The 14,425-nt window shown below is 39.4% G+C and overlaps 1 protein-coding gene across 1 annotated transcript in view; it reads left to right on the top strand.

Annotated features, from left to right (window-relative positions):
- The window catches only part of slc45a2 (solute carrier family 45 member 2), a gene marked incomplete at both ends in the record, with an annotated part of 35,513 nt that overhangs the window by 18,664 nt on the left and 2,424 nt on the right, over positions 1-14,425 (top strand). The window contains 3 exons of the mRNA XM_079256196.1: positions 6,542-6,685; positions 11,319-11,442; positions 12,034-12,239. Coding sequence (XP_079112322.1) covers positions 6,542-6,685; positions 11,319-11,442; positions 12,034-12,239 — 474 coding nt within the window. The remainder of the gene's footprint in view (positions 1-6,541; positions 6,686-11,318; positions 11,443-12,033; positions 12,240-14,425) is intronic.

Here is a 14,425-nt window from a genome sequence, read left to right as displayed (position 1 = left end):
TAATGAAACCACTTATTAATTATAATTGAGGTTTTAATGGTGTTTGCATTTTTTTTTTTTCGTTGTTAAGTGTTTTGAGCTCCTGTCAGGAAAACAATTAGCGTAATGAGAGGACTTTTTTCCTGTCAGGGTGTGGTGGAAAATACTCTGGTCTTGAGAAGTTGTAATACATCTAAGAGTCAACTGTCTTCTTACAATGAACATTTTATTATAAACTAATACAAGCACACGCTGGAGCTTGGAGAGAGAACTCTCTCTGCAGATGCTGAAGTAACACCCGATTATAAACCATGCTTAACTCCTCCTAGTTGCTGAGCACACCATATGAAACAATCATTATCTCTTATTTAAGACTAAACTGAACTCACTAAGCATCAATCACTCACTATATTACTTTATTACCTTTAACCTCTAACCTTTAGACAACTGGTCAACCAAGCAGTTGACAAAAACCGATGCCCTGCAGGAAACTCTTCCTGTCTCAGACTTTGTATGCACATTCCAGACAAGGATCATATGACTTAAAGAAAGCTTTGTGCATAGACACAAAACACAGCAGGATCACAGCAAATCAATGCATATATGTCTAATACTTAATACAAACCAAACTCATAACAATTTTCCCCCAACATCTCCCTCCTCTTGGTCCTACAGGACCAACAATAAGAAGAGAAATTGTTATCAGAACGCAAAAATACATACAGAAGACAACATTCTCAAAACATCAGGAGCCTCATGCCTATCAGGTTTTAAAAGAATCTTTCAGAAATTACAATAGTGAGGAGCCATTCATCAGCTTCAAAATCTGAGTCTAACAATAAATGTAAGAAAAGTGGAAACAAATCATTCCTCTTAGGGGGTGACAGAGGTGTAGTGAAGACACCGTCGGCGTTCTGGTGGGACTTGGCATATCACAGTGGCAGTGGAGCGCTTTTTTTCACCTCACACTGATCTTGCTTGAGAGCGAAGGCTGGTCTTCAGGCGTGAGAGTAGACTATCTCACTTACCCACGCAACCACAGGGATTATTCTGCCCTTTGTTGGGTGGTGCGTTATACTTCTGTAATTTCAGACTGAAGAGCTTCAGGAGGTTCAAGCAATCTGTAGTGCCAAGCAGCTCACTCTGCGACCTTTACCGCTGTCTGGGTCGTCAGGAAAACCTGAAATGGCCTAAACCATCGATGTTGGTTCCAGCGCTGATGTTTAAAGCTTCTTATCAGGACAAAATCTCCCGGCTGAAGTGAATAGAGCTGCGTAGATGCTGATTCATGAAGGGCAGCTTTCACCTGTGTGCAAATGCCTGAAAAGGGTTCTTATGAGGTTAGGACAGTATGTTAAAACATTACTTTCACACAGAGCTGTGTCTGAACAGGCAGTCTTGGAAGGAACCATGCCCACTTGGGTGAGGGTCCTGCAAAAAGAATCACAAAAAAGCCCATGTTTCCATGTTACGCATGCGCATGTACATCAGAACCAGAAAAAGTACTTTTGGTCCAAGGAAGACCTGAAAAGAGAGCCAGAAGGAAATTTCCCCGTCTGCAACCTGTGGGAGGAAAACATTCAGGAAAATGGCATCCAGAAAGTCATTCATAAGAGAGCGCCAAAACATGGACTCGTTTTCAGCTAAAGAGTAAGCTCAAGTAATGAGAACTGAGACGGGAGAGCTGCAGCCTCCACCGCGTCACAGTCAGAGCAAACAGCATCAAAAGGAAAATCAAGTCAGGGTCAACTAGAGGTCGGTCAGGGGCCAGGCCTGGGGGGTGCAGAGGATAGTCAGTTTAAGCTAAACAGTCATGGAGTAAAACATGAACAATACAAAGCAACAGTTAGGGCCACTCAGTTATCTGGTAGGTAATCATTCAAAGTAACCAAATTCATTTAATTACTTATTGCAAAGTTCCTATCAGGTAGTCTCATCTTAACCAACAACCAGAAAAATCCTCTAGCACTGCATAGCAGAACATGTCAAACTGGACTCCCAGCAGTCTGACCAACACTTATCCATGCTGGAATTTCCTTTCTGATTTACTGCTCGTGTTGTTTATGTCATGTCTGCTAAATGACAGAAGCAGAACCACACTGAAGAATCTCTGCATATATTAAATAAAGCTCATTCAGAACTGTTGATTTAATCTCTCTCAGACTCCAACAGACCCATTCAGGAGCAACACACACAAAACTGAGATCATAATAAGACTGGCTTTCTATTCCAAATATATTGTGAACATAAGCATAAAGCAACAAGATGTAAACCCATCTTTAACAGCTGGACTTCAGGTACTGAACAGCCAGAGACCTTCAGGTCATAATAAAGCTGTTTGTTTTCTATCTACATTTGAACTAAAGCAGCATTTAGAAACAAACTTCTAATACTGATGGTAAAGCTGTTTTCATCTACAACAACACGACGCACACATGTACGTGCACACACTCACAGCATTTCTTCCTTAATGATTTTAATGCAAACGTGTGTAACAGAAAAGGCCAAGGCTAACGGTTTAGCATAGTTAGCTTAACTTTGGAAGTATCAATACTGTTACAAATAATCTGCCTCATATTCATGTTATTTTGAAGACATACAGGGCTTAAATGACTTGTTTGTTTACTTATTAAGCGTGTTAACTAAGAGACTGGTCTGTTTACTGGCAGCCATCGCAAGAGTTGGTTCTACTCTTTAAACAAAAATCATCTGATGTGTATTTTAACCACTGAGCATATCTGCTTTAATTCAAAATAATGAATTCAGATTAGGGATAAAACACCGGCTGTCAGCAAATAAAACACGGAGATTGTTGTACCTGTGTTGCATTCGCTGAAGTCAGGAAATTACAAAGCTACCTTCTTATTTAATGTCATATAGCGGCTTATTTTTTCTCTTTTGACATCTATTCTGTCTCAAACATTAAAAACTTAGTATTCATCACTTTTTTTTTTTTTTTTTTTTTTTATAAGGCACAGCGTGCCAGAAGTTGACTTGTCTGTATGAACTGTTCAGCTTCCCTGCAGCAAAGCAGAGATGTCTGTGACATTGTTCAGTTGCAGAAGTCTGCAGGAGTGCAAAATTTTATGCATGCTCATAAATGTGGTATAAAGCTAAGCAGAAACAGTGAGTAAATGTTTGGTTGTAGGGCCTCATTTCTTGGCCTGGTCTTGTGGATAATCATTCAGCTCGTATCACTCGATCTGCTCAGGAGTCAGACGCACCACAGCCACCATGCTCTCCTCCAATCAGCATACAATCAGAAATTCATGCCAGGAAGTGCCCGACACATGTTCATCAAAGCTTCCTGGTAGATAAATCAGATTCATATGTGTAATTAATTAAGAGTAACATGTAAAGGATCAGAAAGTAGGCAAAGTTCAAGGAAGGAGATCCAGGTTTTCCACAGAGAACTGAGTGAACCGAACAGTCTTTCTGACAGAATCAGGGTGCAGCTTATTCCAGAAAACATCATCTGATTCTGTAGTCGGGGTGGGATTTGTGCTGCCTGCCGGCCACATCCGTTAGTCTTTTACTTCCAGAAAATTCCACAACTGAAACACAGTCTGAGGACAAGGAGGATCCATCACCTCCAGAGGTCAAAGGTGAAAATCCAGCTCACATGTCCACCATAGGAGCCATATCCACACTGTTCACAGTCACAACCAACAGGGCTCTGCCAGACCCTCTGGTTCTGGGATCTCCAGGCCATCAGCAGCGGCCGGGTCCATGCAGCCACATCTGCATATCAGGTTCTGCTCCAGGACTCAGAGCTGACACAGAAGGGAGGTGGAATGATGCTTTAGGTTGTAGGGACCGTTTCTGCTCCAGTCTCCTGACTGACCACGCGTGACACCCAGAACTCTGCAGTGACCCGGATCAAGAACTCACTCTCCCCCAGCCCCTCCTCTGAATCCCCTTCAGGCAAGATAGACATTTGAGGTCCCTGTGGACCAAGCTGCATGCTGACAAGGGTTTAGAAGGGAACGCTGCAATGTGTCCAACACCATACAGCAGACGAGCTTTTGAGACTGAACCATTTGGTCATGTGGTGTATTTTCTTCTCCAGTAAGGGGAAAATAAAGATCATAGCCTCATAATTATAATAGTTTTCTTCTGAATCCTGTGGCAAACATATTATGTGGACCATGTTCTGTGCTGTGAACATCATGTAACTTGAATATTACATTGTAATTGTGTGTGTGAGACTATATTATCAGTGGATTCATAACTCAGTTCTCTCCTGGGAAAGCTGAACATGATCTTGCTAAGAAGATACACTTGTTCTGAGAACTTCTCCTCTCGCCGTTAGCTCACATTTAGCTAAAGTGAACTTATTGCAAGGGAAATTTACTCTAGCAAAGTTACGTTGGTTCACCATTCCTGTTTTAAGGTCAAGAATTTTCTTTTTTTCCTAACATTATGCTTATTTTCAGCATCCTTCAGCTGCATTATTTATTTCCAGTTTATCTAGATTTATTTAGACATGCTAGGCATAAATTAATAATAGCAGTAGTAAAGGAATAAAAATCACCTTATGAATGTCTGAAAGGGAACAGACAGAAACCTAAGCTTATTGCCCACACAATGTACAGTAATTTAACATAGTAAGTTCCTAATACTATAAATCACATCTCTCACATTTCAGATTTTTCATTCTTAATATGTTGTTGCTCTTTAAAATGTTCTCAGGTGATAATAAAGAATTGTTTTTCCTTAGGAAAAGGTTTCCACATTCATACAGGGAGTGGCTTTTATGCTCTTATAAAAGCTTTAGGAAGAAAAGCACAAGCAGCTATTTTACACAGGATTTATATGTTTGTTTCTGCCTAACATGCTATGACATCATCTCCTTCAGTGAGCAGAAGGCCTTTAATGAACACACTCTTTTCCTCACTTCCCTCTCTCATACATTTTTTGTTGTTTGTTTTTTTTGTTTTTTTTTTTTTCTTACTGCAGTAAATTAGATTTTACACAAACAATTCACTTCAACAGTTGGATGAATGCATGTGAATGGGTCGTGCCCCCACGTTTGTCTACCCCCACACAAGCTTCTAGGCTCTCCTGCGAGAGTCCGGTGTGGCTTCACAAGACGTGGTTTTAATTCTCCACACAATCAGTCCAATCAAGTTTAACACAGGAAATTTTACACAACCACCCCAGTTTCCCCTCACATGAAGACAGAGATTTCAACTTCTTAATGGTGCTGTACATCAACCTCCTACTGCAAAGGAACTAGTTCTGTTTGCAGCGGATGTACACAGAGGGTCAATCCCACACCTTTGTAGAATTATCAGGCAAAATTCTCAATGTCTCCAGAAACCAGCCCACACAGTTTCTTCTCTGTTCCTCCTCACTCAAGATGGCTTTCCTCTCAATTTTCTAACTCAAGGTTGGCCTGGTCTTGCTTCTCGAGCTCACAGGACTTACTGACTAATTTACTGGTCTCGGTCTTGTAACTCACAAGATTTACTGGTCTGGTCTTGCTACGTCTAGCTCACAGCACTTACGACTTGGTCTTGTTACTCACGATTTTTAACTTAAACTTTAACCTAAACTTAACTTAAACTCACAGGATTTTATTTATGACGTCAACCTGATCTCGTCTTAAGTTATTCTCTTATCCCTTGAGTTATTCTTTCGATGAGGAGGTGAGGAGGAGAATCCCTGTCACAATGAGAATAATGAAGACAATTGACCACAAAACAGAAAAATATTGTGATTATTAATTAAGATATTGATTATTAATTTGTGATAAATTTCTAGTAATGTTTGACTCCAGTTTGAGTCTGAAAATTAATGTAAATTTAGAATAACACTTCTCACCATTGTCTTTTCACACTGGTTCAGAAGGAGTCCTGGCGTAGTTGACCACGGGTGGGAGAAAGACGTCCTGTCCTCTGAAATTCTCTAATTGAGGTTCTTAGGATGAATCTGTGGATTCAGGTGGCCAACCCGTCTATCACCAACCTGGGCGGACTGACGCAGGATCCCGAGACGAGCCCCCAAAAACTGTGGTGGAAAATACTCTGGTCTTGAGAAGTTGTAATACATCTAAGAGTCAACTGTCTTCTTACAATGAACATTTTATTATAAACTAATACAAGCACACGCTGGAGCTTGGAGAGAGAACTCTCTCTGCAGATGCTGAAGTAACACCCGATTATAAACCATGCTTAACTCCTCCTAGTTGCTGAGCACACCATATGAAACAATCATTATCTCTTATTTAAGACTAAACTGAACTCACTAAGCATCAATCACTCACTATATTACTTTATTACCTTTAACCTCTAACCTTTAGACAACTGGTCAACCAAGCAGTTGACAAAAACCAATGCCCTGCAGGAAACTCTTCCTGTCTCAGACTTTGTATGCACATTCCAGACAAGGATCATATGACTTAAAGAAAGCTTTGTGCATAGACACAAAACACAGCAGGATCACAGCAAATCAATGCATATATGTCTAATACTTAATACAAACCAAACTCATAACAATTTTCCCCCAACAAGGGCTGTGTAGGTTAGTGCTGATTTCAGATCTCTCTGTTTATCTGCAGGAACAGAAGAGGATGACGTTCAAGTCTCTGATGAAAGCCATTGTCAACATGCCAAGCCACTACCGCTGCCTGTGCGTCAGTCACCTCCTTGGATGGGCAGCTTTTCTCTGCAACATGCTGTTCTTCACTGATTTCATGGGACAGGTATTGATTTATTTTTGCCTGCATGTGGGGTTGACTCCATGCATATAAAACGTAAACTAAATGATGTCATAACCCAAACTAGTATGAGACTAATGGAATAAAAGGGCTGCCAGTTTACATTTTAGTTCCCCAGCTTTGTTTTCACTGAAGAAAGCTCTTCATCTCTAATTCAAACTTGATAACTAATTCACTGTTTCAAGGTATTTTTCAACAATTATTTTCTTGTTCTAGCTTCTCAAACTGGCTGCTTCTTTCAGTTTTATCGGATTTTTAGTACTATGGATGCAATCTGTCTTTTCATCTGCCAGTCGAGCCAAGCAAGATATTTCAAAATGTCTCTTTTGGCTTTGTTATAAGATTTTTCACATTTTTCATTTTTAATAAGTGTTTTATTCAGGCACAATAAAACTGAAAAAGAAATAAAAACTGTAAGGGGCAAAAAAAGGGAATTCTGTGCAAAAAAAAAAAGTGCCAAACGACACATTTATAATATTAAACACAATGAACCGATAGAATATGACATATTCTACTCAATAATTACATTGCACTTTTAACTTGTCATATTTTTTGTTTATCACATGGCAAAATATCACATATAAATAAAAGAATACAGATCAAAATGCAAACCTAAGTTTTTCCCATCCATTTCCTTTACTATTTAGTCCAATTCAGGGTTGCAGGGAAGCTGGAGCCTATCCCAGCAGTTGTTGGGCGAGTGGCAGGGACACCCTGGACAGGTCTCCAGTACATCACAGGGCCAGCCTAATTTTTTGTAACATAAAAATAATTTACTGTTGTATTGTGTATTGTGGTCATTGCCAGTAGTTAAATGAGAGATGGTAACCTCTGGGTCTGCACGTGATTTTCGATGCTACAGTTTGCAGGAAGCTAGCATGGCTTACAACAGCTGAGTGGCACTTTCATTTTCTTTAGGAGAATTCCATCTTTTTATCAAGTCAATCCATCCATCCATCCATATCAGAGTAAAACTGGACCGAATCTGTAAAATTAAGATGAATGTGTCCAGGAATGTGTCTAAATGTGACTTTGAGGCAGCTCAAGTCACCGTTGCTTAATTTATTTCCAGACTGATCATGCTGCTCCAGTAAAATCCAGAATTTACAAGTGTCATCATGATAAATCACCAATCTAATGACTAAAACCAATGTCTGTGCTGTGAAATTCTTTATATTTACAGACGTGATGATGTCTTTTAGATAAAATTGGAAGTGGCAGATTATCTTGAATGTTTTTTCACTCTCCACAGTGTCATCATCAAACATACTTTGGTAAATAAATTGATTACCAGCCAGGTCTGTTAATAGATACTTATTAAACAAAAAAGCCAAATCAATGGCAAATTTCTCGTTTTGTTTTACGTTAACCTGAGCTGTGGAGGTCCACAGGAGCCTATTAAATTAGCACCGATTGTCACTCTAAGCAAACATTATAGTCTGTGCTCAGAGATTTACTGGAGTCCTGAACTGTTCTAGGGATGATCTGAAGTGGTAGCGTGTCAGACCACGGCATCTTTCAAATTTTCTCTGACGTTTCTGTAGAGATTTTCCACACTGAACCACAACATTATGTTCTCTCTTTTGCTTGCCTGTGTCGGCTTTCAGTATCTCACTCTTTAACTGCTTGATGAGATAATATATCATCAAATCAAAATTAATTTCTAAAGTGCTTTTCATGTGAAGTGCAATGCAAAATGCTTTACATTATAAAAACAATTCATGCATAATAAAAAGCTTTTTTTCACAAGAAATCAGATATACACTCACACAAACGCAGCACATACACATTCGCTTTACACACTCCTACCCCAATTTGCATAAAAATAAATTCCCATCCTTCAATTACTGTCTCTTAACTAAATGTAGGTATGAAATTATCGATAGGATAAAAATATCTCCTCCTCTGCCTTTCATTTGCCTCCTCTCTCCACCATATTGTGAACTAGGCATAATCTGCTTTAGTGGAAATATTCCAAACTTTTGTGAACAAATTTGAACTATCCTTGTACCTTGTAGACAGTACAGTATATCCACTGAAACCAAAACTATTAAAAGTAGATCTGTTACCTTTTTAAAGTTCAACAAACCAAAGGAAGGTTAAGCCAGTTTATGCACAGTTTAGCCAACAACTAAAAATGACTTAATATGTGTGAATGTGTAAAATAGGTACAGTTGTGCTCATATGTATTCATACTCTTTCAATAAAGAAAAGAATTTACAACAGTCACTCAAAAAACTGGATATTTTAAAAAAGGGAACAATAACTAAAAATTTGCAAAAATATAATTTAGTAATATAAGACACTGTTTTTTCATTTAAATAAGTTGAAGAAAGAAAAAACAAACAAACAAACAAATTGGTCCTGGACAAATTAGAGCACTTTTCTGTTGAACAGTGGGACAAAAAACAGGTCAACAGGTGCAGAAGTCTGACTGAGAAGAACAGAAAACACCTGACTGTATCGGAAACATTAAAGGATCGTTCAACAAAATATTAGTTTATCAGTGATGTAATATGTAATAAATGATCTTATTTATTTGCTTTTTTTTTTTTTTTAAATTCTACTGAACCAGAATTAGAAAATAATGTAATGATTTTCATCAAATTTTCATTTATTATTACTTTAGTAAATTTCAGCTCATTTTACAGGCAGCTGTTTTTTTCCTTCTTTCATGAAATGGTATGAATAAATATGAGCACAATTGTATTTTGTTTTGCAAAATAAATTCAAATGCACATAATACTGTCCTAAACAGAGTAAGTTTGTTGTTTGTAAAGTTAAAGATGTTGCGATATTGTTAGTTATGCTCAAGCAAGTTGCAGATGACATTGGACCACAGATCATCAAGCAACATAAATTCACTCATGACCAGCAGGTCAGTTTATTAAATGTTTGATTTAAAGTAAAATTAAGATTAAACTTCAACTTTGCTGCCTTTGATTCCTTTCAATGAAAAGAAAGAAGTTGTCCCTAGTGTCACTTGAACCATGAATGTCCAGAGAGGCAGGTGATGAAATTTAGCCGTCCTTTCTGCATGTGCATTGTGAGAATTTACATTAAGTCATCTAAAATCTTTCAAAACCATTTGCAACTGCTGTCCACATCATAGTGTGTGTGCTGGTGAGAGTTTGTCCTTTCTGTTGGCCTGCTGCTCTCAGCTTCCTCTTTGTGCAACACGTACCACACAACAAGACCTTCATCTTCTGTTCTCAACACAAAAAGATAAAATGATTTCCGCAGTAATTTCTGCATGACGTGCTGTGTCCTGCACCAACCCCCACCTCCACCCTTCTGCATCTCCAACTGGGAGCAGAGCAGAAGGCCTCCTGCTGTGATGTCCTTGTGTGAACAGCAATAGCCCAATGATTTTCCTACAAATTTTTTTTCTAACAAAAGACTTTTTTTTCCCCTGAAACTCTCTGATGATCACATGGGACAGGAATCCTTGTCATAAGTTTTTGCCTCAGTGAGTAACTTTTTTAGCATTTTTGCATCCTGATTTGCATCTTGTTGGGTGAGGATTTTTAAGGACAGCAAGGTTGGGTGGTCTCATGTTGTCTAATTCAGACAAAAAGGGAGTTTTGTCTCTCAGAAAAACGGCAAATTAGAAATTACACTGAGGACTCTGATAATGTGGATCTAGATCTGATGAGAAGGGAGTGAGAATGCAGATTCCCAAAAGCTGGCAAACAGAGGAGCCTGGGAGAGACAACATATGTAGAACTAGGAGACATCAGACAGCTTTTCATGTTGTGATTACATATTCATCAGGAGAACAGAGGGTATAATAAAATGACATAGAAATGATTTGCAAAAAAGTAAAAAGATTTAAAGTCAAACCACATAACGTAAATATCACACAATTAATGGAGTGGCTACTTTCAAATTCAGCCCTATTCCTATTCCTAAGTGCTCAGGTTAAAAATATAATTTAAAAAAAAATGTTTATCAAAGAAATAATCAGGCAGTTATATAGTCTTGAATAAAGCTGGAAATATTATTCAAGGTCAGATAAGTGATGCGTGATAAGTGATAAGATGTTTATGATGCCTCAAATTCCTGCTTCCTGCCACCCCAAATCCAACTACGTGTTATTTTTTTTCCATTTCTGACTTTTTATTAACATTTCATCAATTTTTTTTTTTTTTTTTTTTTTTTAACTTATGTTGCTAACAGACAGACAGACCTACAGACAAATCAATGCCACTGACCTCTGTCTAGCACATTATAACATGTAGAACATGTCCATTCAGCAAATTATTTTCCCATGTGTGTGTGTATGTGTGCGTGTGTGTGTGTGTGTTATCATTAATAATGGTAAATGCTTTTCAATGTCACAGCAAGCATGCTCATTGAAGGATGCATCTCACATCCTGATGTGTTTGCAGCCTGGGTTCATTAATCACAGACACAGTGTGTTATCTGAAATTGCAGGCATTGTTATCAGGATTTAGTGTGTCTGGCCATTTTTTTTTATACAGAAACAACACAGTTAAGGGTTTTATTACGCAAGAGGCCAACATGATATTTACATTAATGAAGCTTTGTAAGTCTCCCTAGAAGAGTGATGGCTGTTTAACATTCTCCTCCTCATGTTTCTCCCTCTCTCGTGCAGATTGTATATAAGGGAAATCCTTATGCAGACCACAACTCTACAGCGTATGTCACATATGAAAGAGGAGTAGAAGTTGGCTGCTGGGGGTTGTGTATTAACGCAGTGTCTTCTGCTCTTTACTCATGTAAGTGACTTTGCTTGTTTTCTGTATGATGAAGTGGGTTTGTGTTATCTTTGGTCTACATCCTGACATACAATAGCCTGACAAGGTTATTCTGTTTAACAGATAACAGCGTGTAATCACTGCTTCCCCGCCATATGAATTAGGTTTACAGGTTGCAGCCGCTCATTAGCTGGCGCTGCAGAAAAGGTGTTTTACCAGAGGCAAACTAAGCCAGTTTATCTACATGTGAGTTCAACTGTCGGTCTACATTAGCAATTACTAAGAAAAGCAACAACTTCAAACAGGTGAAGAGAAAATAGGCTTTAATTAAAGCAAAGTTTTGCAACTAATGCTTGTAATAATGACGACATTGTCTTTATTAAATCCTGAATGCGGAGAAGTTTTATTTCCTCTTTGCAACCCAGTAATAAAAGATAGCCTGTTTTAATTAAATACCAAAGTGTTTTACATTTAATGCATTCTCTGTATCATAAAAGCAAAGGCAGTTATCACATAATCCACCATCTAGCTAGAATCAACACACCTTATGTGGCTTTGTTGGTTCTCAAATAAATGTAGCTATCCATGACGCATGTGTTTGTGTGTTTTCAGATGTTCAGCGCTTCCTGCTCCCATACATTGGCCTGAAGGGATTATACTTTATGGGCTACTTTGTGTTCGGCATGGGCACCAGCCTAATTGGCCTCTTCCCGAATGTCATCGCCACGCTCATCCTCTGCAGCGTGTTTGGCGTCATGTCCAGCACACTCTACACAATTCCATTCAACCTGATTGCAGAGTATCAGCGTGAAGAAGAGGTACTGGACTGACTGCAAATTTTTTCAGGCTTGACATAGTTTTAATTAGAGGAAAAAATATTGTACCCAACCAGAGGCCACCAACAGAGAGGCACTTTTGAAGATTTATTTATTTTTCCTTCTGTGACTTATTTCAGAATCTGTCCACAGTCAGTGAAACACCTGCTCCTGCGGAGATTTGTTGAATTGAAGCCACTTTGAGCCAATAGTCTTCAATTAATAATGGCTAGAAAACACAACAAATCCACACCGTTTGTTGGTTAAATGATGTCATTTTGAGATTCTTGGGGCTCTTAAATCACCACATTTTTCACAAAGGTGCTTAGTTTGTGAAGTAGAATTATGTTGTAGTCAGGCACTATTTTAGTTTTGCAATCATGCTGTAGATCTTTTCTACATTGTCTTGTCCAGCATCATAGAAGGCAAGAGTGATGTGCTCGAAAAACTTGCTTTTCCGAGAGGGAAAGGGCTTAAAGTAATGAAGTTTTGCAGATATGTAGCTCCCTTTAATAACTAAGTGTTCACAGGGGGAAGGCAGAACAAAAGAGAAAGGAAAAGAAGATGCAAAAGAAAGAAAACAATAACAATTGTACAGTCAGACCCAAAGTATCCTTAAGCCTCTATAAGAAAAAAGCAGACAATCATCAGGAGGACGTGTAGGGGGGTTTACTGACATTTAGTCATCAGGATTTGATATCAAAACTGTTGTGCACTGAAATAGTTATATTTTATAAAAAGATATGCAATTTTATTCCACATTTAGTAGGCAATTAATTCATAAACTTTAGTGGTAATTTTCTGTATTAGATGTGTTTTTGTATTTGAGCCTAGTGAATGTTTTAAAATTTCTCTTTAAAACTAAAGATCTTATATTTTACTAACAGATTACAAAGCTGAGCTGCTTCAGACAAAAAAGAAGCAGAAAGCAGTTGGAACATATAATAGAAAATGGAAACTTTTCGCCATTTGATGTGATTACTTTACAATGTGAAATCAGAAGCACAAAATTCTTAGAATACCACCAAATTAAATCTGTTACAGGTAAGAAATACACTTCTGATCAGTTAAACTTACAGCTACCTATCAGGGCTGCAGAATTCTTCAATCTCACAACCCCGAAGCTGCTATACAAAATATAAAGATAACTATCGAAGCTGGAAGATTCCATCTCCCTCCCAACTTCTAAATGGGAAGCAGACTTACCCAGTAACTCCATTCAAAATGAATGGACACAAATCTGTTCAAACGCATTTAAAATGACGAAGAATTCAAACTTACCACTAATACAATTCAAAACGTAGAACCCATTATGCAGGACAAAGGATGTTCAAGATGGGTCTGCCATGAATTTCATTCCCGTGATCAGCTCCATCAGGTGGGAGAGTGTAACCTTGTCCCACTCAGGGTTGGGGGCTGGTTGGGGGACTCTGGTGGCTGTGGGTCTTTCGGTGGCCCCTGAGTGGAGATCTTGGCTGCTTTTATTGCTGGGGTGGCTGGGTTTCCAGTTCTGGGGGAGGTTCTTGGGTGTTTCAGCGGTTGGGGTTTCCTCACGGCGGTGGGGCAAAGCCACTGGCAGAGGCTGGGTCGGCGGGTATTGGCTCCATGACGGGCGGCCGTGCCACTGCAGGGTGGAATGGGGTGCCCAGGGCTGTCCCCTGTCTTTCAAGGGTTGAGGGTCGACCTCCGCTGAGGAAGTTGGTCTGCCTCTGCAGTGGGGTGCAGGTGCCCTGGTGCCTGGAAGTGGCCTTGAGACCAAGATAATTGAGGATGGGCTGTGTGTGTGTGTCTGTATGAGGTGTGGATGGAGGGGGTGTGGCAGTGCATGTGTGTGGGGGGTAGGGGTGTGTATATGGGGGAGTGTGGTTGGGTGTGTGTGGGGGTAGAGGTGTGAGGATGGAGGAGTGTGGTGGTGCAAGTGGATGGTAGGATGGGGGCATAGGGGGTGTGTACTTGAGTGTGTGGGGAAGTAGGGGTGTGGGTATGAGAGAGTGGGGTGGTGTGTGTGTGGGGAGTGTTGTGGTGCATGTGTGTGAGGGTGTGGGTATGGGTATGAGGCAGTATGATAATACTTGAGTCTGTGGGAGGTCAGGAGTGTGTGCATAGGGAGTGTGATGGTGCATGAGTATGTGGGGGTGTAGGGGATGTGTATGAGGGAGTGGAGTGGTGTATGTATGGGGGTTAAGGTG

Source organism: Telmatherina bonti (assembly GCF_933228915.1).
Source record: "Telmatherina bonti genome assembly, chromosome: 17".
Classification (NCBI taxonomy): Eukaryota; Metazoa; Chordata; class Actinopteri; order Atheriniformes; family Telmatherinidae; genus Telmatherina; species Telmatherina bonti.
The sequence above is the reverse complement of the archived record's forward strand: the minus strand, read 5'-3'. Positions and strand labels throughout refer to the sequence as shown.